Source organism: Podarcis liolepis (genome assembly GCF_965112155.1).
Source record: "Podarcis liolepis genome assembly, chromosome: 1".
NCBI classification, from domain to species: domain Eukaryota; kingdom Metazoa; phylum Chordata; class Lepidosauria; order Squamata; family Lacertidae; genus Podarcis; species Podarcis liolepis.
The window spans coordinates 8,390,758-8,417,263 of NC_139554.1; the positions used below are offsets into that span (position 1 = coordinate 8,390,758).

General features: G+C 46.5%; 1 protein-coding gene across 2 annotated transcripts in view; it reads left to right on the forward strand.

Moving 5' to 3' along the window:
* Positions 1-26,506, forward strand: part of DAAM1 (dishevelled associated activator of morphogenesis 1) — a 182,416-nt gene that overhangs the window by 94,928 nt on the left and 60,982 nt on the right. For both annotated transcript variants that reach the window (XM_083517393.1, XM_083517394.1), the window contains exons 4-5: positions 14,831-14,902; positions 24,301-24,395. In XM_083517393.1, coding sequence (XP_083373519.1) covers positions 14,831-14,902; positions 24,301-24,395 — 167 coding nt within the window. The remainder of the gene's footprint in view (positions 1-14,830; positions 14,903-24,300; positions 24,396-26,506) is intronic.

The window sequence follows — 26,506 nt, forward strand, 5'->3', positions numbered from 1 at the left end:
AGTTGGAAGAGACCACAAGGGCCATCGAGTCCAACCCCCTGCCAAGCAGGAAACACCATCAGAGCACTCCTGACATATGGTTGTCAAGCCTCTGCTTAAAGACCTCCAAAGTAGGAGACTCCACCACACTCCTTGGCAGCAAATTCCACTGTCCAACAGCTCTTACTGTCAGGAAGTTCTTCCTAATGTTTAGGTGGAATCTTCTTTCTTGTAGTTTGGATCCATTGCTCCGTGTCCGCTTCTCTGGAGCAGCAGAAAACAACCTTTCTCCCTCCTCTATGTGACATCCTTTTATATATTTGAACATGGCTATCATATCACCCCTTAACCTCCTCTTCTCCAGGCTAAACATGCCCAGCTCCCTTAGCCGTTCCTCATAAGGCATCGTTTCCAGGCCTTTGACCATTTTGGTTGCCCTCCTCTGGACACGTTCCACTTTGTCAGTGTCCTTCTTGAACTGTGGTGCCCAGAACTGGACACAGTACTCCAGGTGAGGTCTGACCAGAGCAGAATACAGTGGCACTATTACTTCCCTTGATCTAGATGCTATACTCCTATTGATGCAGCCCCGGACCAGAAAGAACATTTTTAGTACGTTTTGTGACTTGCCCCTGCAATTCTCCCCCTCCCCTTGTTTTACTTAAACCCTTGTTTTTATTAAACAGAACTTCCCAGTCTACAGTTGTGTGAGGACTTATCTGCCTCTCGTTACCCAACCAGAAGGTCATGTACCCAAATGCTCCATAACAGGAACAGGGCTGGGCTGAGTCTGGGAATCCTTCCTCGCAGCTGTTTACCTTCCCCTATAAAATGGGGGCAACTGTAATAAACACACAATCTCTTCTGCCCCCCCTTTTTATATTAAAAAAAAAGCTGAACTTTTGAGATTTCAGAGCAGATTTCAGAGCTGCAACTTGGGAGTATTTGCAGCCCTCGTGGCTTGCCAAATTGTTGGCGACACAACAGCATAATAAATGAAATAACAATAATGTTTTTTGTGTTGCTGTGGTGTTTTGCAAAAAGGTGGCATATACATTCAATAATATAGTGAACTCCTGTATGGTGTTTTCACTAGTATACGCAGTTGTAGGCAGACTAATATAATGCATCTAAGGTAAAGAGTAAAGGGACCCCTGACCGTTAGGTTCAGTCGCATACGACTCTGGGGTTGCGGCGCTCATCTTGCTTTATTGGCCAAGGGAGCTGGCGTACAGCTTCTGGGTCATGTGGCCAGCAGGACTAAGCCGCTTCTGGCGAACCAGAGCAGCACATGGAAACACCATTTACCTTCCCATTGGAGCGGTACCTATTCATCTACTTGCACTTTGACGTGCTTTCGAACTGCTAGGTTGGCAGGAGCTGGGCCCGAGCAACGGGAGCTCACCCCATCGCGGGGATTCGAACCGCCGACCTTCTGATCGGCAAGCCCAAGAGGCTCAGTGGTTTAGACCACAGCGCCACCCGCGTCCCTATAATGCATCTAAGTTCACGTTAATTTTGTTTGGAGGTTTACACTACAAAATGGTGGGATAACTGTGTTTCAGTTCTTGTGTTGCTTTGGGAAGTATGACACAGATAGGTTTGCATGGAAACGGGAATCTCAACTGGGTGGCTTACTCCTATGTAATGCATTTTAAAGATTGGCCTTGGGGGAAAGATGAGAACAGCAGCATCCTTCCGCTCTTTCTCTGCCCACAGATATCAGTCCCAGGTTTGATTTCCTCAGTTGGGTTTCTGTTGTGCTTAACTGAGAGTGCTCTTGCGAAGCATCGTCTCCCAGAGGAGGAAATGATTGCTCTGGGAGGTGAGGAAAGAGGAAATCTCCATCTAGGCTACATAATTCTGACCCGGCGCTGCTATATTTTAGCTTCTCTCACTTGCCACTCTTCCTTTCAGAGACCTCCCCCGCCTTCCTGCTCCCTTGTTTCCGTATTTGGGCTAAACATGGCTTGGTCACCTGACCCCAGACAGGGATGTCACAGCGCTGTGTCCGGCCTTGTCTGCAAATCAGCAGAATCCAGGAAGCTGCTGTGAGCCTGCAGCTGGGATTAAGCCACAGGTGCAGAGATAAGGAGGTTTCTTCCTTCCCACCCACCCCCCAAAAGTTGTACAGCCAATGGCCTGTTTTTGAGCTAGAGCCGAGTTTCAGCCTTCGTGTTGAAATCCATATGTTCAGTGTGGCAGGACCTTTGACCAAGCAGCTGAGCAAACTGCATGGGAAGCGTTTTTCTGCAATTCATCAAAGAGCCTGTGTGCTACTCAGAGCTCAGCAGCTGTGCAAAAGCAGCCAAAGTGGGAAATTCTGCAGTCCTTGAAGGAGCGCACAGCTCAAAGAGGTTGCCTTGGGAGGAAGGGAGATTTAATAACTCTGCAGCTTGCTTCATCAGGTTTAAAGCCTTTTCCGCAATTGCTCCCCGTTTGTGGAAGGCACTCCCCGGGGAGGTTCGTCTGGCGCCTTCGTTATACACCTTGAGGTGCCAGGCAAAAACGTTATACACCTTGAGGTGCCAGGCAAAAACGTTTCTCTTTAACCAGGCATTTGGTTAACCTCTTTAACCAGGCATTTGGTTGATTGACATCTGATGCCCTTTTAAAATGAAAACCAGGCTCCAGCGACATCCACAGGGGCAGAACTCCTGGCTCCTCTCTCGAGTCTCTGCCTGCCACCATCCTCTGGCTCAGAATCCCCTGCAGTTCCTCTTCCAGAGGCTATAAGGCAGGCTTCCCCAACCTTGCCCCTCCAGATATTTTTGAGACTACACTTCCCATCATCCTTGACCACTGGTCCTGCTAGCTAGGGCTCATGGGAGTTGTAGGCCAAAAACATCTGGAGGGCCAAGGTTGAGGAAGCCTGCTATAAGGCAAGCACCCTTAGCCAGACAGCCACTCCAGGTAGATGGAGCCTACCATACTTCAGCCTTGATCACCCTCCGTAAGGCTCCAGCTCCCTGCAGAAACACCTTCTCTTGTAGCTGTCCAAGGTCCTACATGCTCTCTGCTTGACTGGGGGCTTTGTGACCCAACAACGCCTGCTTCATCTGTGGGCCTCAATTGCCCAGGGTTGCTTTAGGCAAAGTCCCCCTATATTGTCCAGTTAAGGGCATTAAGATCCACGAATGGGGCCTCATTGGTTTTGCTGTGGCCTAGCGATGATCGCAGAGGTGGGCTTTCCCCGCTGGGGGCTCTTGCACCATGGAATGCTCTCCCTGCTGAAATCCGAAGGGCCCCATCAGTATTGGCATTCCGCCGGCTGTGGAAGACACACCTGTTCAGAAAAGCGTTCCCGTGGTCTTCTGACTTGGGAACTGCCTGTTTAGTGGTTAGGCTGTTTTAAGGGGCTTGTTTTGTTGCATCTTTTAACTGGTTGCCTATTTTGGTGTTTTGACGGAATTGTTTCGTGTTTCAATTATGTGCGTTTCCATTTTTTATCACTGGTTTTATGCTTGTCAACCACTCAGAAACCACTTCGGTAGTTAAACTATGCTGTTGTTGTGTTGTTGTTACACTCTGTAAGCCCTTCTCCCAACCCATGTGACTGGTTGCAACTCAGCCCTTCCTAATAAGGTTTGGCCGTTTTGCGGGCATCCTAAAGTTGCAGGCTGCCTAGCATTTTGTTCTGCTCTGAATTGCTACCTCGGGAGCGTAGGATGCTAACCAGCTCTGTATTCTGATGGTCAGTGGCTGTCCAGAGAGCCAGTGTGGTGTAGTGGTTAAGAGCGGTAGACTCGTAATCTGGGGAACTGGGTTCGCGTCTCCGCTCCTCCACATGCAGCTGCTGGGTGACCTTGGGCCAGTCACGCTTCTCTGAAGTCTCAGCCCCACTCACCTCACAGAGTGTTTGTTGTGGGGGAGGAAGGGAAAGGAGAATGTTAGCCGCTTTGAGACTCCTGAAGGGGAGTGAAAGGCGGGATATCAAATCCAAACTCCTCCTCCTCCTCCTCCTCTTCTTCTTCTTCTTCTTCTTCTTCTTCTTCTTCTTCTTCTTCCTAGCTTGAGATGCCAAGGGTTGAACCCTGACTCCTGTTACATTACATGCGAAGTGTGTGCCCTACCATTGAACCACAGCCTTTCCACTGATTGAGCATGATTTCACCACCGCAGAGGAACTGAAAAATCTGGACTCTGCCCAATTCTGTTCTGATCTTGGTAGTATTTTTGAGATCGCAATTCAGATTTTCCCTTTGCTCCTGCAGCAAATGAAATGTAAATGCATGCACTGTGTGTATGTGGGACGCTGAACCTTTTTTTGGTTTAAATAAAAAAATTCCTTCCAGTAGCACCTTAAAGACCAACTAAGTTAGTGCTTGGTATGAGCTTTCGTGTGCATGCACACTTCTTCAGATACCCTTTTTTTGGTTGGTTTGTTTTTAATAGAGAGGACAAATATAAGTGATGGAGTCTTCCCTGGGCAGCAGTGTGTGTGTGTGTGTGCGTGTTTAAAAATCCATACCTTGTAACATTTGCCAGATACAATTAGGTCCCCTTGCTCTATACATCATGAGAACAATTTTCAACAGAGAGTGCAAGGCAAGCGATATGTACAGGGTGGTTCTATTGGGCCCAATTTGCTGGCATGGTTTTTCAACCGCTGGGAGTTGAAATTGCTTTAAAATTGCCTTAAGGTGCAATTATTTCTAATTTCAGAAATAGACTGGAAAGAGAAGCTGCTGAATTACAACTCATTACCAAACTTAAAACCATGAAAAGACCTGGGCTTAACAAAGACATTGGATTCTTATCTCACTATACATAACTAAACCATTTCTCACCTTCCCACCCCTTGCCTTTTCCTGTAAGACCTATTACAGTCATTAAGAGTCGTCAACAGGCTCATCTCAGCTATCTGCCTATCTCCCATTCCCACCATCCTTCTGAGTAACACCCCTCCCCACCTTCTCACTATATAGAAGGATCTGGCAACTTCTGTTTCAGTGTATCTGAAGAAGTGTGCATGCACACGAAAGCTCATACCAAGAACTAACTTAGTTGGTCTTTAAGGTGCTACTGGAAGGAATTTTTTATTTTGATATTTGCTGATAGCCTCTCTAAAATATCTACTTCCCTAGCATCCAGAAAACTCAAACATATATTGTAGGGAGTATGTCTCTGAAAGCCGGTTTCTGGGGTGCCCAAGTGGGGCTCGCAAAGAGGCCCTTCCTTAGTAGTTCCTATATTCCTTGGCACCTCCCATTATTGTTATCAATTTAATAAAAGCACCTGAATTTATTTGGGTTTGGTTTTTTTTTTAGAAACTGGAAAGGTGAAACTGGGCAATCACGTCTTTAGACTGCTTGCCGCCCAAGTCTGAGTTGTTCCTTGACTCCTCTCCCTTGACGGGATGTAAAATTAATGGTAGATAGATGTGCAAAAATGCTTCTGTTGATTTTGCTCCTTAAACAAGCCTTAGGTCTTATGCTCATCCGGGATCAATAAAACATATAGCAAAATCTCTTCCGCCCCTCTCTCCTCTGCCCTTTGGCAATGCTTTAGGCTTTCCAATTCTCCTGGTCTCCCAGGAAATCTTCTCATTTAACCTTTCTTCCACCCCCCCAGGCACAAACCGGCAGATGGGAAGAAGGGGATGTTGGGTCAGGGTCAGGCTAATAGCCTATTGCCTTCAGTGACACTTCCTATGTAGTCAATGAAGCATCCTCTGTTTTCACCCCTTCCTTGCTGATTAACATCCTGTAATCAAAATGAGTAGTCTGCTTTTGGGGGCGGATGAGATCTGGCCTCTGTATAGTCTGGTCCCATTACGTTCCTTGGGGAATTGGAGTGAGAAGCAGAGATTTCCCACTGGATCTATGTTCTTTGTAACGTTGGGTGGTTCCAGTAGGGTTGGTATACATGTGTGTAGGGAATAAGTTGAGATACAGCACTTGCAATGAACAGCTGAAGTACTGCAGCTGAGTTTAACATCAGCAGTGTTAGAAACTCAGATATATCACCTAGGTGCCAAATGTAAACCAAGCTTAAAGGTAAAGGTAAAGGGACCCCTGACCATTAGGTCCAGTCGTGGCCGACTCTGGGATTGCGGCGCTCATCTCACTTTATTGGCCGAGGGAGCCGGCGTACAGCTTCCGGGTCATATGACCAGCATGACTAAGCTGCTTCTGACGAACCAGAGCAGTGCACAGAAACACTGTTTACCTTCTCCCCGGAGCGGTACCTATTTATCTACTTGCACTTTGATGTGCTTTCGAACTGCTAGGTTGATAGGAGCAGGGACCGAGCAACGGGAACTCACCCAGTTGCGGGAATTCGAACCGCTGACCTTCTGATCGACAAGTCCTAGGGTCTGTGGTTTAACCCACAGCGCCACCCACATCCCTTGTAAACCAAGGTTACAACCCCTGAAATGGAATGTCTAGTTGCCATTTTTGAGGAAGATGTCTCTCAAGTTTTATTTTTCAAATGACGGAATGACTATCCCTTCAACATCTGGCTTGTTTAGATGACAACCTTGAGCTAGGTTAAGAACTTTGAGAACTTAAATGACAAAAAGTCACTTGATCCAAGGACAGTCCACTTATATATTGGCTTCTTCTGACCTCTTTTTCTTAATGGTGACACGGACCATTCATAACGTGAGAATATTCTTCGCAGCTGTGAGCAGGGCAGTGGGGTAAGTGAAGGCAATTCATTATAATATTGTTCACTGCTCCTGCTCAAGGCTGCACGGAAATTCCTGAAATTCATTCTGATGGTGCAGATAAAATACAACCAAAGGTATTCCACAGGATGTGGTATTAGTGTGTGAAAACTGTCGAGATCCGATGATCCCCAAGCATGCCAGATGGTGGCAATGGCAGGTGGTTTTTTGTTGTTGTTGTTGTTTAATCGTGTCTGACTCTTTGTGACCGCCTGGACCAGAGCACGCCAGGCACTCCTGTCTTCCACTGCCTCCCGCAGTTTGGTCAAACTCATGCTGGTAGCTTCGAGAACACTGTCCAACCATCTCACCCTCTGTCGTCCTCTTCTTCTTGTGCCCTCCATCTTTCCCAACATCAGGTTCTTTTCCAGGGAGTCTTCTCTTCTCATGAGGTGGCCAAAGTATTGGAGCCTCAGCTTCAGGATCTGTCCTTCCAGTGAGCACTCAGGGCTGATTTCCTTCAGAATGGATAGGTTTGATCTTCTTGCAGTCCATGGGACTCTCAAGAGTCTCCTCCAGCACCATAAATCAAAAGCATCAATTCTTTGGCGATCAGCCTTCTTTATATATTTCCATACATCACTACTGGGATACATCACCTTGGGATATACTTCCATACATCACTACTGGTTTTTAAGTAACATTAAAACAAACACCTTCCAAAGGAAATCTGCAGAGCTCGAAAAGCGCTACCTCCATTTGAGTGGAAGACCCACTTTTGACAGACCCTCGCGTGACTATTTTAAGAATCTCTGCCCGTTGTCCCTCCTGAAACCTTGCGCTTCGTTGCGTATTCTGCTTCCTTGTGGCGGCACAACAACCTTCCCTCGAACCCCAGTGGCGACTGAATGGCATTCCTTGGCTTGAGCTGTAGGTGTTAAATTTCTTGACAGTTGTGGAAGCCTCTTTCTTACGGTGAATGGATGACTTCAGTCAGCCAAACCAAGTCTTGGCAGGCAGAGATTTTAATGTGTGCTGGTAAACGAGGCCAGAAATGGAACGGAGATTGGCAGCTATAAACATGTAAGATCCCTGTGGTTACTTGAAGGAGGCGGAGGGGGAATCGCAGTTCTGCAATTGCTTTCCAAAAGAGACAAAACTTTTCTAGTGAGCAAACTCGCTTCCTTCGCTTTACATTTCTGCTTGGGCCAGCGAGGCACATCGTTCGGTTTTTAATCAAGCGCGCACATTCTCTGCAAGAAGAGTGGAGATATATATTGACTGGGGGAACTGTACTTTTTGCTGCGTACGCTTCCATCTCCCTCTCTTTCTCGACGTGTTTCATTTGGTCTGCCGTGTTGATGTTTCGTGTTTGGATCTAGGGATGCTCTGTGGTTTTGAGAGTTTGGCCAGGCCTGCAAGGAAAGACAGAAGAGCAGGAAACGTTTTATTGCTGAGCTAATTTCTCCCGCCTTTTCCAAATGCGATGCCGTTTCCTGGGGCAGCAGGCGGGTGGAAATGACCAACATACTTTCATATAGAAATGTAGCATTAAAATATAACTAGATTCGGTCAGCGGGGGGTGTAAAGGGGTTAAGACAGGGTAGTGCAGCCCTGAGACTTCCTTCCCCACCTCCAAACCCCCAGAAAACAAATGAGGTGATAAAGACGCTTTCAGGTTTTCAATATTGTTGTGGCAGAATACCCTAGAGCAAGGGTGAGGAACCCTTTTCAGCCAGAAGGCCACATTCCCTTCTGAGAAACCTTCCAGGGGCCACACGCAAAAGTGAGCCCAGCAATGGATATAAATTTTACCCTTGAACACTATGCTAGCAAGGTGTGTCAGGAGGTGAAATCTAATTTTTGTACATTTATTCAGGGATGGGTCTTAAAAATACAGTTTTGGGTGTGAGGAATTCAAACCTGCTATTATTTTTGTGACTGGACAACATTTAGCTTAGTAAATCTTTGATGAAGAAACTGTTGCTGGACTACAAATCCCATCATCCCTAGCTAGCAGGACCAGTGGTCAGGGATGGTGGGAATTGTGGTCCAAAAACACCTGGAGACCCAAGTTTGAGAAACACTGCTCTAGATGTTGCTGGACTACAACACCAAGCTGCCCCAGGCAGCATGACCAACAGTCGGGGGTGATGGGAGTTGTAGTCCCACAACTTCTCTGGACAGCATTGCATTGGCTTCTCCTGTCTGAGAAGAAATCAGAGGGCGAGAAAAGCAAGCAAGGACTGGGTACCTTTCCTTAAGGTTGTTGTTGTTGTTGCTTCACACTTAAAGTGTGAATTGTGACACTCCATTGCATTTCTGAAAAAATAAATTTCTGAATAAATTTAAAAAATAAATTTCTGAATAAAAGCGGAAAGGCTGGTCTGGGATGCAAATCCATGTCTCCCCAGCCAAATCATGACGTCTCCCATAACCAGCTCACTATTCTATGACTCTGGGCTAATCCTAACAAACTGAGACATTGCTTTGATTCCCTGTGTGAATGAGCAAATGAGTGTGTTTGTGTGTGTGTTGGATCAAGCTACCTACAATTTATGAACTTGGGACGGTGACAGTGAGGGTTGCCACGGCACTTCAGAACTGGAGGTGGGATCATGAATAAATGCTTAGTGATTATGAGCCATATAGAAATGTATAGAGCAAATAGGATATATCTTCCTTACTATCATTATGAGAAATTATGAGAAATCTAAAACGGGGTGACCGGTTAGCAAATAACTCAAAGTATTTTTCTCTTTTACTAAGTAATATTAGAATATCTGGTAATGTTGCTTACTATTTTGTTTAATGCACAAAGGTGGGCCGGGAAGCAGAATCACGGACTCATATAATCATAGAGTTGGAAGGGGCACGGAGGGTCATCTAGTCCAACCCCCTGCAATGCAGGAATCTTGGCTAAAGCATCCATGACAGATGGCCACCCAACCTCTGCTTAGAAACCTCCAAGGAAGGAGAGTCCATCACCTCCTGAGGGAGACCATTCCCCTGTCAAACAGCTCTCATGGTCAGAAGGTTCTTCCTGGTGTTGTCTCAGAATCTCCTTTCCTGTAGCTTGAAGCCACTGGTTCCTTCCATCCAGAGCAGGAGAAAACAAGCTTGCTCCAACTTCCAACTTAGTTATAGTAATTGAGGCTGTTTGCCTCAATACTAGTTGCAGAAAACTGTAGCCGCTGCTTTCAGGTACTGCTTGCAGGGTTGCCATAAGCATCCAATTAGCTACCGTGCGAATAGAGTGCTGAACTAGACCAAAAATAAATTCTATTTAAATTCTATTATTGTTGTTGTTTGGTCGTTTAGTCGTGTCCGACTCTTTGTGACCCCATGGACCAGAGCACGCCAGGCACTCCTGTCTTCCACTGCCTCCCGCAGTTTGGTCAAACTCATGCTGGTAGCTTCGAGAACACTGTCCAACCATCTCGTCCTCCGTCGTCCCCTTCTCCTTGTGCCCTCCATCTTTCCCAACATCAGGGTCTTTTCCAGGGAGTCTTCTCTTCTCATGAGGTGGCCAAAGTATTGGAGCTTCAGCTTCAGGATCTGTCCTTCCAGTGAGCACTCAGGGCTGATTTCCTATTTTTCTATTGTTTCCTATTAATTCTATTATTGATAAGTTCTATGTAGTCGATCAGACACCAAGAAACTGTTGTGAACCGCCCTGGGATGATGACGATGATGATGATGGAAGAAGAAGAAGAAGAGCTTTAAAAAAATGTTACACTCCTGTTGAACTTACTTGCAGGATCAGTGGCTATTTAGATCCCTATCCCAAGATGGCCCTTTTCATATCACCCCCCACTCTCTGCCTCCCCCCAGTAACATCTATGAGAGAGTGGGATTTTCCAATTGTAGAGTTTCATTTTCCTGCAGTTAATGAACACGAAAAGGTTTTGAGCGCTGGCAAATCAGTTTTCTGCTCTGGAACGAGGCGGTTTTGCTCACTCAGGATAATTCAGGATCACTGCTTTCGAAGAGGTCTCAAACATGTCCTGGCTTTCTAGCTACTCAGCTCCCAGCGAAAAGTTTACGATGCTGACCTCTCCGATTCCTCCACTGCAATTAAAATCTCCACCAAGAGCAGCTCCTACCACTGCTGCCAAGAAATCAGCAGAGAATGTCTCTGTAATTTCCTCTCAGGCTGTCGACTCTTCCTCCTGCCCACAGACTTACACTCCCAATCGCATCGATGGGTTCACTTAAAGACAAGGAAATGAATGTTGCTGCATTTCTGAACACAGAGATGAGGGAAGTGTGGCCTTGCGGGGGCTGCTGGACAACAAACCCCCCCCCACTGACCATGCCAGGTGAGGCTGGTGGGAGTCCATCACCTTCAGAAGGGTCAAAGGTCAGATGTTCAGTGGCGTAGCGTGGGTTCTCAGCACCCGGGGCAAGGAAAGTAATTTGCGCCCCCTAACCCGGGGCAAGGCAAGTAATTTGCACCCCCTAACCCGTGGATTATAGCACTCGAGTCCCTTCCGCGCCCCCCCCCCAATGTTGCGCCAGGTGCAGCAGGCCCCCCTGCACCCCCCACGCTACGCCACTGCTCCCACCACAAGTCTTCAGGACAGCCATCCGAAGGCTGGCACGGGGAGAAGGTCTCTCCGCCCCACCGCCAGGCTTCGGAGCAGCCTTCGGAAGGCTGGCGCGGGGAGAAGGTCTCTCCGCCCCACCGCCAGGCTTCGGAGCAACCTTCCGAAGGCTGGCGCGGGGAGAAGGTCTCTCTGCCCCATCGCCAGCCTTCGGAGGAGGTCAGAGGACAGTGGGGTTCCTGCTTCCTCGAGGAGGGCCGGCCAAACGCGCCCCCCCAAATGTTGCGCCCGGTGCGGCTGGCACCCCTGGCACCCCCCACGCTACGCCACTGCAGATGTTCCCCATCACCTCTTGGCCGGAAGACTTATTTATTTATTTTTAAAACATCTCTATTGAAAGGTCAAGAAGTCCATAATTATATGTGCACTAAAACATTGTGAGACGTAAGTAAAAGAGAGAAAGAGAAACAGAATCCATGTAGAAAGGAAAATAAAGGGGGGAGGGGGGGATACCCCAAACTGTATACTTTACAAAGTTGTTATTGTACTTCACCAGATCTCAACCTATTACGGTATTTGTAAGAATGGATTCCAAATATCATTGAATTTGTCTATGGCAAGTCTGCATTTATATGCAAGTTGTTGATACGTTGCGAGCTTGTATAAGCCTTCAATCCAATCGTAGAAGGGAGCCACATTTTTATCTTTCCAATTCATCAGTATCAGTCTTTTTGCTGTGGTCAGGGCACGGATAGTCCACTCATATTGTCCTTTTGTGAGGTTCTATGTGCTGGGTATATAATTCAAGAGGATATTTTGCTCTGTAAACGTAAAGTTGTTCCGTTGATGGTTTCAGTTACCTTCTGCCAAAAATCTTTCAACATAGGACAATGAAAAAACATGTTTTAGAGAAGCATTATCCCTCTTGCATATCCAACAGTTAGATACCTTAGATAGCCCCTTTTTTTAAACAAACGTAATGGGGTCCAGTATGTTCTAAATATTATTTTTTTGTTTCATGAGCTTCAATTTAAGGTTCAGAAACACCCTTGTTATAGCAGGCCGAAAGACTTCACCTTTTCCTGTCATGTCCGCTGGGGGAGTTGGGAGCACATTTTCATCTGGGAGGTCACCACTTTGCAGTCCTTGATCAGTTATGGATGGTCCGCTGAATGGGGACCCTGTTGCAGCAGTGAAGTCTGAGATGAACCCAGACTACGTTGACTACAAGTAGATGCTACTTATACCATACATTGGTCCACCAATGTCAAAGAGAACAGCAACTACCAGTCTCTTAGATGACATCTGAAGACAGCCCTGTTTCGGGAAGCTTCTAATGTTTGATGCGTTACTTTATTTTAATATTGTGTTGGAAGCCACCCAGAGTGGCTGGGGAAGCCCAGCCAGATGGGCAGGGTATAAATTATTTATTATTATTATTATTATTATTATTATTATTATTATTATTATTTATTAACCATCTTCAAATATCTAAAGGGTTGTCATGTTGAAGATGGAGTAAGCAATTCTATGATTCTAAGTTAGTCATGCCCAAGAATTTCAACGGGTATAAACTTCGGTGCAACTCTCAATGTTTTGGGTTAGGCCCCTGCTTTCCTCACATCCTGATCCTTGGGCAGCGCTCTCTTGGAGCAACACCACAATTAATCCACCGTTGGGCTTGAGCTTGCAACGTGAAAGCAGAGTTGTTTTCTTCTTCTTCCTGTGAACTCGTCGCTCCAGCCCTTGGCTCTTTGCCAGCCGAGTGAACGGTTTTGTCTGTGAGTGACCTAATTCTCCTGCAGTGGATTGTTCAGTGATACCCAGCGCTCGAGGCAGCTGGTTCTCCCCACCCTCTCTGGGGACGGGGAGAAATGACCGTGAATCTGCCAGCTTTTTGTAAGCAGGGATAACTGGTTCACTGGCAGCAAACTTGGTTTTCTTATCACATTCCGCACCTCTCTTTTCCTTAGCTCCTAATTTGTAAGAAATTGCCTGTCACTTGGAAGGGTGACTTGAGAAACATGGACCAGGACAGTAAAACCTGACGTTCCTTTTGACACAGGAGCATAGCTTTCTTCATGTTTGGCTCATTTAGGGCAACGCTAGAAACTCAGATATATAAGCTAATTGCCAAATGGCACCTTAAAACTAGATTACAGTACTCACAACGGAATGTCTAGGTGCCTTTTTTTTCCCTACAAGAAAGTTGTTACTATTATTCATTTCATTTCTGTACCGCTTTATATTTTAAAGGAAAAAAATCTCTTTTTTATTATGCTTTATTATAAACACCAACAAAAATCAGAAAGAAAAACCATACATCTACGTCAATTGTTACACCAAACACAAAATAAACAAAAGAATAAAATCATATATTCTGACAGTAGATCTTCTTAAAGTACATCTAACTTCCCATCTTCTCTATACTTCATTTAATATTTACAAACTTTTTCCCTAAACCTATCTAAAGAAAAAAATCTCAGAGTGGTTCACAACACATTAAAACATCAAATGAAACAATCTAGAAAGAAATTCAAGCTTCCAGGAAGATGTTTCAGAGCCTTCTCTAAGTGACATTTGGCTATATTTATTTACCTACCTCGTTTATAGAGCTGCCCCATAGCAGAAGGACTCTAGGAAGCTGTTGTGGTGTAGTGGTTAGAGTGTCGGACTAGAGTGTCGGGAGATCAGGGTTCAAATCCCCACTCGGCCCTGAAGCTCGCTGAGGTGACCTCGGAGTCAGTCGCAGCCTCCTAACCTACCGTACCTCACAGGGTCGTTGTAGGGATTAACTGAGGAAGAGGGTGAACCATGTACTCCTTGGAGGAAAAGTTGGGAGATAAATGCAACAAATAAGGTCTTCTGCTGGCCTGCTTAAGAAAGCTGGAGGGGCCAGCTGGATGGAGAGGTCAGTCGCCAGCCTGGCATTCAGAGATTTGCATGTGGTTGCAAAGTTGCCACTTGCAAAGTACACCCGGGGGGTTTCTAATGCTGATTTAGGGGCAGTTAACATGAAGCCCCCCCCCCAAATGTCCAAAGGCTTGTGGGCTTCTCATAGTCATCTGGTTGGCTACTCTCCGCAAAGGATGCTGGACAGGAAGGGAATGAGAGCCAGTGTGGTGTAGTGGTTAAGAGCGGTAGTCTCGTAATCTGGGGAACCGGGTTCACGTCTCCGCTCCTCCACATGCAGCTGCTGGGAGACCTTGGGCCAGTCACACTTCTCTGAAGTCTCTCAGCCCCACTCCCCTCACAGAGTGTTTGTTGTGGGGGAGGAAGGGAAAAGGAGATTGTTAGCCGCTTTGAGACTCCTTCAGGTAGTGATAAAGCGGGATATCAAATCCAAACTCTCTCTCTCTTCTCTCTCTTCCTTGATTTAAAACAGGTTGTCTACTTCTGCTGTGTACACTAAAGAATGATCTTCAGCTCATAATTTTCTTGTCACTCAAGTAGCATTTTTTCTGCAAGAGAATAAACTCTTCCCCATTTAGTACCTCTTTTAAAAAATGTCACGTCTCAAGAGTTTCCAGTTATAATCTGAAATATTTGGGTAACTTTTATCAGCAAGTTTCAGGAGGGTGGATCACTGTGTACCAAATCATCTGTCTAGGGAGCAGCTGTGAGTTGCTTGGGGTAATGCAAAACCAGTGTTGTGTTTTCTGACCTGGTTCCCTTTGTCTCTTTGTTTCAGGACCAAGAAGAAAATAAAGGAGCCACGAGTTGGCCAGAGTTCTACATTGATCAGCTTAACTCCATGGCTGCTGTAAGTGGAGGATTGAGAAATTTGCTTTCTGGCTTCGTTAAACAGAAGAATGGTTCTGAGAACTAAAACCAGGGCTGTGTTGCAGGAATCCTAAAAAGTGGTTGATCTTAGCGGTGGTTAGTGAAAGCAAGCCAGCTTCATAAACCGTGGGTTGAAGTTTGGCATTGTTTCAACTAACCATAGTTTAGCCGAATCACAACCTTCTGGGTTTGGACTCTGTTAATCAGAACATAAGTCAGACCTTCTGAACTCACTTTGTGGGCTACACAGTGTGGAGGCTTTGAGTCCATGTAGCCTTGGGTTCATTCTCATAACACTAAACTATGGTTTAGCACAGGCCTAGTCAATGTGGTGCCCTCCAGGGGTTGACACCAACTCTAGTATTAGTATTAGTATTAGTATTAGTATTAGTATTAGTATTAGTATAGCCTGCCCACTCTGTGCACATATAACACATAGAATCATAGAATCATAGAGTTGGAATAGACCACAAGGGCCATCGAGTCCAACCCCCTGCCAAGCAGGAAACATACTGGAAGCCAGTGTAGGTCTTTCAAGACCGGTGTTATGTGGTCTCGGCGGCCGCTCCCAGCCACCAGTCTAGCTGCCGCATTCTGGATTAGTTGTAGTTTCCGGGTCACCTTCAAAGGTAGCCCCACGTAGAGCGCATTGCAGTAGTCCAAGCGGGAGATAACCAGAGCATGCACCACTCTGGCGAGACAGTCCGTGGGCAGGGAGGGTCTCAGCCTGCGTACCAGGTGGAGCTGGTAAGACAGCTGCCCTGGACACAGAACTGACCTGCACTTCCAAAGGGTGGGCTTATAGAAGGGACCCTGAAGTTGGAAGGGATCCTGATGATCCCCTAGTCCAACCCCCTGCAATGCAAGGATATGGAGTTGTCTCATTTGGGGATCAAACCTGCAACCGTGGCATTAAGAGTGCCACGCTCTAACCAAATGAGCTATCCAGGCGTGCTATAACATAGACAGCATCTTAAAAAGCAGAGACATCACCTTGCCGACAAAGGTCCGTATAGTTAAAGCTATGGTTTTCCCAGTAGTGATGTATGGAAGTGAGAGCTGGACCATAAAGAAGGCTGATTGCTGAAGAATTGATGCTTTTGAATTATGGTGCTGGAGGAGACTCTTGAGAGTCCCATGCGCTGCGAGAAGATCAAACTTCTCCATTCTGAAGGAAATCAGCCCTGAGTGCTCACTGGAAGGACAGATCCTGAAGCTGAGGCTCCAATACTTTGGCCACCTCATGAGAAGAGAAGACTCCCTGGAAAAGACCCTGATGTTGGGAAAGATGGAGGGCACAAGGAGAAGGGGACGACAGAGGACGAGATGGTTGGCCAGTGTTCTCAAAGCTACCAGCATGAGTTTGACCAAACTGCAGGAGGCAGTGGAAGACAGGAGTGCCTGGTGTGCTCTGGTCCATGGGGTCACGAAGAGTCGGACATGACTAAACGACTAAACAACAACAACATAACATGGAAAGAAATAGGCAAACAAAAATGGCAGCTTCCCTGGCAGCCGTTGGGAAAGGGCTGCAAATATCCAGTGCTCCCAGACCCCCCGCAATCCCTTCACAGGTCACAGCTCCTGCCCTGGCCCTTGTCGAGGGATCTGCAGATGCTGCGGTTGCAAAAAAAGAAGCAGCCTCTATTCACCCTCGGTAAGAATTCCAGCCCCCTCTGCTTGCTCCTGTTGGCGTAACGAGGCAACACTTGCCCAAAGGGCCTATAAATCAGCTCACTTAAAAGACAAGCCGGGTCTGTTTTCTTTGATCAAGGGGCTCTTGTTGAAGTCATTAGAGAGTTTGTAGAAACAAATCTTCCCCGCGTTTGCAAACACACACGTGGCATGATGCCACCACAGTTGCTTGGACAGCTGCAGGCAGGGCGTCGCTTGACGTCTCCCGCGCAACCTTCACCTCTGCTGTATCTGATCAGTCCGGCCTCCTCTCTGGCCGTAGCAGGCTAAGCCAAATGCCACCCACAGCTCTTGGCACCCAGACGCACCTGAGAGTGCAGGAGAGAGCTCCCTACAGAGGAAGCTCCAAGCGGAAAGACCTGCAGAAAAGTCTGATCTGCACAGAAGCAGAAATTAATTGGGAAACGGAGCTGCTGGACGGAAAATGTTGCACACAGAGGGCCTTCATTAGGGATGTGAGCTTTCGATTCTGCAGAAGAGATATTGTCTCGGGGGACATCGTTAAAAAACAAGCTTTTCATCCTTATAGCAACCAACCCATGCTTGAAAGTTTGTGGGTTGGCATGAATGGTTTAACCAGGGGTAGCCAACGTGGAACTCACCTGATTTTACTAGACTAAAACTACCCAGCTCTACCTCTCTCCTTTAAATCAGAACCAGTGAGAGTGGCAAATGTCCAGTTTTAGTGTCTGGAGGAGGTTGGTACAGTGGTACCTCGGGTTAAGTACTTAATTCGTTCCGGAGGTCCGTTCTTAACCTGAAACTGTTCTTAACCTGAAGCACCACTTTAGCTAATGGGGCCTCCTGCTGCTGCCGCACCGCCAGAGCCTGATTTCTGTTCTTATCCTGAAACAAAGTTCTTAACACTATTTCTGAGTTAGCAGAGTCTGTAACCTGAAGCGTATGTAACCTGAAGCATATGTAACCCGAGGTACCACTGTAAATGGATGGTGGTTAACGGATTGAGGTTGAATCCCAACAACACAGAAGTACTGTTTCTGGGGGACGGGCAGGTGTGGGGGACTCCGTGATCCAAGATGGAGTAACTGTGCCCCTGAAGGACCAGGTGCTCAGCCTGGGAGTCATTTTGGACTCACAGATATCCAGGGCAGCTGTACCAGCTCCATCTGGTACGCAACCTGAGACCCTACCTGCCTGCGGACTGTCTCACCAGAGTGGTGCATGCCCTGGTTATCTCCTGCTTGGACTACTGCAATGCACTCTATGTGGGGCTACCTTTGAAGGTGACTTGGAAACTACAACTAATCTGGAATGAGGCAGCTAGAATGGTGATTAGGAGTGGCTGCCAGGACCATTTAACACCAGTCCTGAAGGATCTACACTGGCTCCTGATATGTTTCCAAGCACAATTCAAAGTGTTGGTGCTGACCTTTAAAGCCCAAAACGGCCTCAGTCCAGTATCTCTGAAGGAGCGTCTCCACCCGGACACTGAGGTCCAGCTCCGAGGGCCTTCTGCCAGTTCCCTCACTGCAAGCAGTGGGGTTACAGAGAACCAGGCAGAGGGCCTTTGCGGTGGTGGCGCCTGCCCTGTGGAACGCCCTCCCTTCAGATGTCAAGGAAATAAACAACTATCTTGACTTTTAGAAGACATCTGATGGCAGCCCTGTTTAGGGAAATTTTTAAAGTTTGATGTTTTATTGTGCTTTCCATAAAGTGGTACCTTGGTTTAAGAACAGCTTAGTTTATGAACAACTTGGATTAAGAACACTGCAAACCCCGGAAGTAGGTGTTTTGGTTTGTGAACTTTGCCTTGGAAGCAGAATATATTCCGCTTCCTGTTGAGTGTGTTCCATTTGTAAATTGAGTCCCCCACTGCTATGGGAAAGCACGCCTTACTTTAAGAATACTTTGGTTTAAGAACAGACTTCCCGAACAGATTAAGTTCGTAAACCAAGGTACCACTGTATTCTTTTAGGAGCCCCTGGGGAAATTCTGAGAACTACTGCCATGTGAACAGTACTGAGCCAAACAGAACAATGGTCTTACTTAGAATCACAGAACTGTTGGGTTGGAAGGGACCCTGGGGGTCATCTAGTCCAGCCCCCTGCAATGCATGGGGTCCAGCTTTCTGTGTTACTAGATCATTCAGTAAAGGACTCTAGCTTAGTAAAAGAACAGCTGTTTTCCATGCAGATGGTCCCGGGTTCAATTCTCGGCATCCTCAGGTAGGGAAGGTCTGAAATTCTGGAGAGCTGCTGTCAGTTAGTGTTGGCAATATTGACCCAATGGTCTGATTCGGTATGTGCTCCTACTGATCCCAGGACAAGCTACGACGGAGTTATCAACCCCTCCAGTACAGAGCAGCACTAAAATATTACAAATAAAAACATTTTTAAAAACACGAACCACGTTTCTAAAGGGAAAAAAACCTAGGGTAGTCCTCTTTCAGACAAATGAGTTGATTCTCATTTAAACCAGAGGCAGCTTAAAATCTTTCTACCTTCCTCGTGCCGATCTCTCCAAATCATTTTAGATGCAAGCAGTCTCGACTGTGGGCCACCAAACTTGTGAAACATATGAATGTGTATGTGTGTGATTATTTCTTCACTTGTGGTGAGATCTAGCGTTCTGGACATAGCTTCAGATTTTCAGCTTCTCAGATGTGGGCACTTCTCTGCTGGAACCATAAAATGCCTTGCAAATGTTCAGTGTCCCCGTTGCACATAAAACACTTCAGCTCCACTTAAGAGGAAAAACCTTATCCCCTTGGATTTTTACGGTGAATTGCTGCCATGAAAGGATGACATCATTGGTTAAACATTTCTGCAGGGCAGCTTCCTCCCTTAACATCCCGGTGACAGCTGTCCGATTGCATCACCGCCTCCAAGACGGCTTTAGAGGAAATGTTAACAACTTTTTACACAAACACACACACACACACACACACACACACACACACACACACAGGATCTACCCATCCCAGTTTCATTATTTACAGACGGCTGGACCTCTTCTCTTGCTGGCACTGTGAAACCAAATCCATGTGTCTACTGGGACAGGAGAGATGATAAGGATTTGGTGGGTTTTCTGTTCTCTCACGGAAATCTCTCACGGAAGAAATGGAGGCAGTGAGAGATTTTACTTTCTTGGGCTCCATGATCACTGCAGATGGTGACAGCAGCCACGAAATTAAAAGATGCCTGCTCCTTGGGAGAAAAGCAATGACAAACCTCGACAGCATCTTAAAAAACAGAGACATCCCCTTGCCAACAAAGGTCCGTATAGTTAAAGCTATGGTTTTCCCAGTAGTGATGTATGGAAGTGAGAGCTGGACCATAAAGAAGGCTGATCGCCAAAGAATTGATGCTTTTGAATTATGGTGCTGGAAGAGACTCTTGAGAGTCTCACGGACTGCAAGAAGATCAAACCTATCCATTCTGAAGGAAATCAGCCCTGAGTGCTCACTGGAAGGACAGATCCTGAAGCTGAGGCTCCAATACTTTGGCCACCTCATGAGAAGAGAAGACTCCCTGGAAAAGACCCTGATGGAGGGCACAAGGAGAAGGGGACGACAGAGGACGAGATGGTTGGACAGTGTTCTCGAAGCTACCAGCATGAATTTGACTAAACTGCGGGAGGCAGTGGAAGACAGGAATGCCTGGCGTGTTCTGGTCCATGGGGTCACAAAGAGTCGGACACGACTAAACGACTAAACAACAAGCTGTTCACCTGGCCCACCCACTCACCATATGGGAAGAGACGGTAGCTCATTGGTGCAGGATTGGCACACAGAATGTCCCAGTTTTATTCCCCAGCATATCTGGGTGTTTGTTTGTTTGTTTGTTTGTTTGTTTAAAAAAGAAGGTTTGGGAAGAAGGAGACAGGGAAGAGATATCCTCCATCATGGCCAGACTTATTTCTGCACACCATTTGCTGAACAGAGAGAAAAATGAGAAAAAGCAGTGACTGTAGCAAAAGGCAATAACTTCCTGACTCCCCTTCCACAGTGCAGTCTGTTATCATCTCAGGAATGTGGGGAACGTCCTTGACGATTCCAGGAGAAGAAAACCACACGTGCGCTAGGGTTCGACCACCTCACAGTCAAGAGCTGCGTTCAGTGCTGGAGGAAGAGGCAGCTCAGGAATTCTAGGACAAACCATGAGGCGGGTGGATAATTCAGCTTCAAGAGGGCCTTTAAGCAGGGTCTCCCAACTGAGTGTGGGGAAGGCCAGTTAATACTTATGGAAAACTAGAATCGTAGTATTGGAAGGGACCCCGGAGGGTCATCTAGTCCAACCCCCAGCAATGCAGGATTTTCTTTTGGCCGAACGTGGGGCTCAAACCCACAGCCATGAGATTAAGAGTCTTGTACCTTACAAACTGAGCTATAAAAGCAGGAAAACATTTTGGGATCAGAAGTCACAGTCTGAAGGGCAGAAAGTGCTGCCAGCCAGTGTAGGCTAAGCTAGGTAGACCCAGTGGTGCAGGGCATCTTTTTAGGGAAAGGACTGTATAGCTCAGTGGGTAGAGCATCTGCTTTGCATGCAGAAGGTCCCAGGTTCAATCCCTGGCATCTCCAAGTAGGGCTGGGAACCCTGGAGAGTCGCTTTCAGTCTGAGACTGAGCTAGGTTGACCCGTGGGTCTGACTTCCTCTGTGCAAACAGGCAGCTTTTTCCACCCCCCAAAAAAGAGGGAGGGAAAGAAGAGGGTGAGTAAACATTAGAAAGGAATTCCTTTCTTAGATGTCCCTGGCAATGGAGCAAAGGCTTGGAGGCTGCTTATGGAATCCTTCCTTGGACTCTTCCACTTGCCACGGGCACAAGATAATGTGCTGTTGATTAAATCACTTATGAAACTGTCTGATGTTGAAGTGCTTTTTGCAGAATGCCTGGGCAGCTTTGAATATCAGCGGGTGGTGTGTGTGTGTGTTTGGTAGCTTGGCAATGCCACCAGGAGCTCCTCTTTGCAGTGTCCCCTTTAAAGCAAACATGGGACGCAGATGACAAGGTCAGGAGGGAGCGGGGCCACCGCGGCTAGAGATCCCATGTTGTTGCACGCCACCCTGACCTCCGAGCGGTGCAAGAGCTCCCCTAGGGCTTGTTTCCTTTTGCAAAGGAGGCACAGCAGAGACTGCGGTGTCTTTAGGATATAGATGTGGTTGATTTCCACATATATGCAACCTGAGCATACGATGGAGGGGTTCACAACATCAAAGGGTCTTGCCTCTCCCATAGCCGCAGCCTTGGACTCTAGCAGAAATCAAACATCCTGCTTTGCCCCTCTGGCTTTTCAGCTTGTAACTTTTTTCTTCTAGGTCACATTACACACACTCTTCAACTCTAACCTCTGGCTTTTGTCCGTCTCGCTATCTGTGAGCTGGAGGAGGGGACTCACCCATTGGTGTTCTGGGACAGAGCCCCCTCTCTTTTGCTCTCTTAATGGCCCATCACCTCTCCTTCTTTTTCTTAATAGCCCTTCGCCCAGGCGATCACCTCCTGAGGAAGTTAGCTTGGCTTATTTTATAACACTTGCTAGGTGAAATATACTCGGAGTCGAGAGTGGATTTCATGCTCTTTATTCAGCTCATAATGGTAAGGAGGAATGGAAGTTCCCCCAGAATGTCTGCCTTATATACATTATTTACACAATGAACCCCACGTGATTGGCTAATTCTGGGATTCTCCTGCAGGCCAATCAGGTTGCTTATTCCCTTCCACCTGGAGCTGGATTGGGTGGCTCCTGTGGACCAATCAGACTGCTGCATTCTGGATCCTATTGTTTTAGGACCAATCAGACTGCTGCATTCAGAATCCTATTGTTCTAGGACCAATCAGACTGCTGCATTTTGGACCCTATTCAACTCCGTACATAACACTAGGATTATAAGGATTAAAAGTCTGGCACCCACAAACTCATGTCACTATAAAGAGTGTGTTGGGTAGAGTTTTCCAAAAGGCATGTTTTGGAGACAGGGACAGAGAGGAAGTTATACTGAATCAGACCACTGGCCTGTCTAGCAAAACGTTGTCTATAGCAGGGATGGGGTACATTTGCCCCTTCAGACTCCAGCTCCTATCAGCCCCAGCCACAGTAGCCTGTGATCAGGAACGATGGGGATTGTTGTCCAATGGAATCCAGGAGGTCTCAGTTTCCCCAGCCCTGGTTTACACTGAGGGTGACTCTCCAGGGTTTCAAAAGAGGTCTGTTGTCAGTGTTAGAAATTAGCCAGGCGCCAGGCGCATTTTGCAACTGACATGGGTCCAATTGAGCCATGTGGAGATTTCTGAATGTCAGGTTGGTGTTTGGGGGAAATGTCACTTAGAGAAGGATTTTCCTTGAAAGTTGAATTTCAGGACATGGTTTGGAACAGAGAATTAAGCATCCTGTTGCATTTGTGCAAATCCACGCATGTCTGTTGAAATTTTGCAAAATGTCTTGAGATTCAATTTGGGAAATTTATGAGCCATCCATGCTCTCCCAAAACTGGAAATCTCACAAAACCTCCTTTCCTCCCCATGAAATTGTAAAAATTTGAAACACGTGTCTCTCAACTGTATTCACTTTTCCCAAAGTAGATGTAGGAACACCGTTTGTTCTGTCTTGGTTCACAATGGATTTTGATCTGTTCATTATCATACACTTTTGAGTCTTAGAGGGCAATCCTGTGTATGTTTACTCAGAAATCAATCCCATTGAATTAGATGGAGTTTATTCCTAAGTGTGCACAGGATTGCAGCCTTAGTTATCTGTTGCTATTCTCCTGTGTCCATTTAGACTCATGTACTGGGCACAATAGAAGCCATTTCGGCTATAAGCAGGCACTATGCTAATAATGCTATACTGCTAAATGAAATTAAATATGGCCTAATTGCTAGTGTGCCGTTAAATGCTTCTCTGCCCTTCCTCCTTGTCCTTTGTGATTTCTCTTCTGTTTCATTAGCATTAACTTCCTACAGAATCGGTTGCTCTGGGGCTGAATATTTTTCAGCTCAGTATGAATTGTTGCATATTAAACAGGGCATCACAAAGCAATGGAAATGCAAGCGCATGAATCTGCTTTTAGATCAAGCCTGCACAGACTTTAGGCTCACAGGATCCACTTGCTCCATCACCACCTGCCGTTGAGGTCCACCAATCAGAGCCTGGTAGAAACCAGTGACTTGCAGTGGTAGAGCAACATACTCCTGGAAGTAAAGAACAGGGGCCCTCTGTGCACCTGCTTAGCTTAGGAATCAGTGCTAGAACTGAGCTCCCAGTCCCGTCACACAAAAATCCACTCCTGGTTTTCCCCCCAAGCTTTCTTAAATTAGTAGTGTAATTTACAGGGCAGCGGAGTCTTTTTTTGTTATTAGTGTTACTAAACAATTGGGAGTCTGCCTCTTCGCTGATCTACTTCACGTTGTGCTGGGATTCTAGATTCGGGTAAGTAGCCATGTTGGTCTGACGCAGTCAAAACAATAATAATAAAAATAGTCCAGTAGCACCTTAGAGACCAACCAAGTTTGTTCTAGGTATAAGCTTTTGTGTGCATGCCCACTTCTTCAGGTACACACTGAAACAGAAGTCACCAGACCCTTATATATACTGGGAGGCTGGGGTTGTGCTTTGCTGGGATGTTCATGTTTATTGTGTATTATGGCTTCCGTGCAAAATGCGGTATGTAAATAAGCTGGCTGTGCCTAAATTATTTCTTGCGGTGATTTTCTTTTTACCTTTTGCAGAGAAAATCGCTGATTGCTTTGGAAAAAGAAGATGAAGAAGAGCGCAGCAAAACCATAGAGAGTTTGAAGACGGCGCTGAGGACCAAACCAATGAGGCAAATGGTTTTCCTTGCTTTGCTGCCCCAACTTCTTGCTTTCCTGTTGGTTCTCTAGCGAAAGGGTTCCTGGATTGATTCTCTAGCCAAATAACTCTTAATGTTAATCTCCATAAGGTTCTGGTCAGTCATTGCTAATTTTGCCAAAAGGAGCTGAGTAGATATCGCTAGGACCAGAGACAGATGTTCCTGGGTTACTTTTTTTCTGGAAGAAAAAGTGCCGGGACTCACCTCCACCCTCGCCAACCCAGACGCTGCCGACGCTGCCATCTTGAAGCAAACATCATGCGACAAGATGCTGGGCTGCACCATCTTATAGGGAGCTGTGCCTCTTGTTCAGAGTGATAAACTCACTCTGACCCTGGAGGTTCCACTGAGCCGTCGTCGCTAGTAGTCTCAACCTCTCCTGGCGAGGGGGTTTCCCCGGGGGGGGGGTGTCCATGTCAAGCCCACCCACCTGCCTATGCACGCCTCCCATCCTCTCTTCGTCCCCCGCCAGCCCCATTTCCATGAGGGTGGTACTTGAGGCTCAGACTTGCTGTGACCTCTCTGTCATAGAATTCTACTCAATATTGATCCAGAGCAGAACTCCAATGTGTAGTTAGCAGGTTAAAAACTTAAACACGTTGCAGGATTCCCCAAAAATAGACCAGAGGCAATTGTATTTCATTCAGCCAAGGTTACTACTTCTATTGAAGGCAAATGAGCATAATGGTCACAAATCCAATACAGTGGTACCTCTGGTTATGTACTTAATTCGTTCTGGAGGTCTGTTCTTAACCTGAAACTGTTCTTAACCTGAAGCACCACTTTAGCTAATGGGGCCTCCTGCTGCTGCCACGCTGCTGCTGCCGATTTCTGTTCTCATCCTGAAGCAAAGTTATTAACCCGAGGTACTATTTCTGGGTTAGCGGAGTCTGTAACCTGAAGCTTATGTAACCTGAGGTACCACTGTACATTCAGGATTGGCCCAGTCCATAAGAAATCTAGTTGCAGCAGACTTAACTTAAACTTTCAATAACTTATAATAAGTCTAAACTTTAGCACTATATAGCATCCTATGTACAGAACATAGAATCATAGAATCATAGAGTTGGAAGAGACCACAAGGGCCATCGAGTCCAACCCCCTGCCAAGCAGGAAACACCATGAGCACTCCTGACATATGGTTGTAAAGCCTCTGCTTAAAGACCTCCAAAGTAGGAGACTCCACCACACTCCTTGGCAGCAAATTCCACTGTCGAACACCACACCAGAAGGAAAAGCGATAGAAAGAGAAAGTGAAGCACAGGCTCCTTCTGGCCTTACTTTTATAGTCAACATGACCTTGACAGAAAGAGATAGGAGAACCAGTTTAAGCCAGCTGTACTCAGCTGTACCCAAACATCATGAACCTTCTGCTTGTTTCTTCAACACCGAGAAGCTTCCAGAACCCTCTTGAATTAAAAAGAATAGGAAAGATCTTTTCACATCAGATCAATACCTTCTGTACCAATAAGTGCAAACTGACACTTGTTTAAGCTTTTGCTCTGCTAACTATACATTGGAATCTACTCTGGATCAATACTGAGTAGAATTTCATGACACTCTCGCCAGCTTCCCATCCTGTCCGCTTCCCCTTTCCCACTCTGGCAACTGGTGGCAGCAGAAGACATGTCAGAAAGCCACCCCACAATGGCACCCACCACCTGAGAGGTGCCGGAACTGCACTCGGGCTGAAAAAAGCCCTGACTCTAGTGATTTCTGACCATTGGCCATTTGGGGAACTGGAGTCCAACAGCTTCTGGAGATTGCCATGCTGTAATCCCAGCTAAAGCATCCAGAACAGGTCGTCATCCAACCTCTGCTTAACGTAATTTGTAATTTCATCGTCATCAAACCTTTTATTGGTATCACATACAACATCCAAAACAAATCAATACAGAATTTCCACTTCCCCAGTGGCACAAAACTTGTGCTAAAAAAAAAAAGGAGGGAGAGCAGTCTATCGTCACATCTCTTGGTCTCCAGGGAGATCAGACGTCTGCAGTGTATTTCGACGACAAAAAACCAAATAGAGATATTTAGCCGCTGACTTGGTGAGGTCCTGATCATTCCCCAGTAATAGAAAA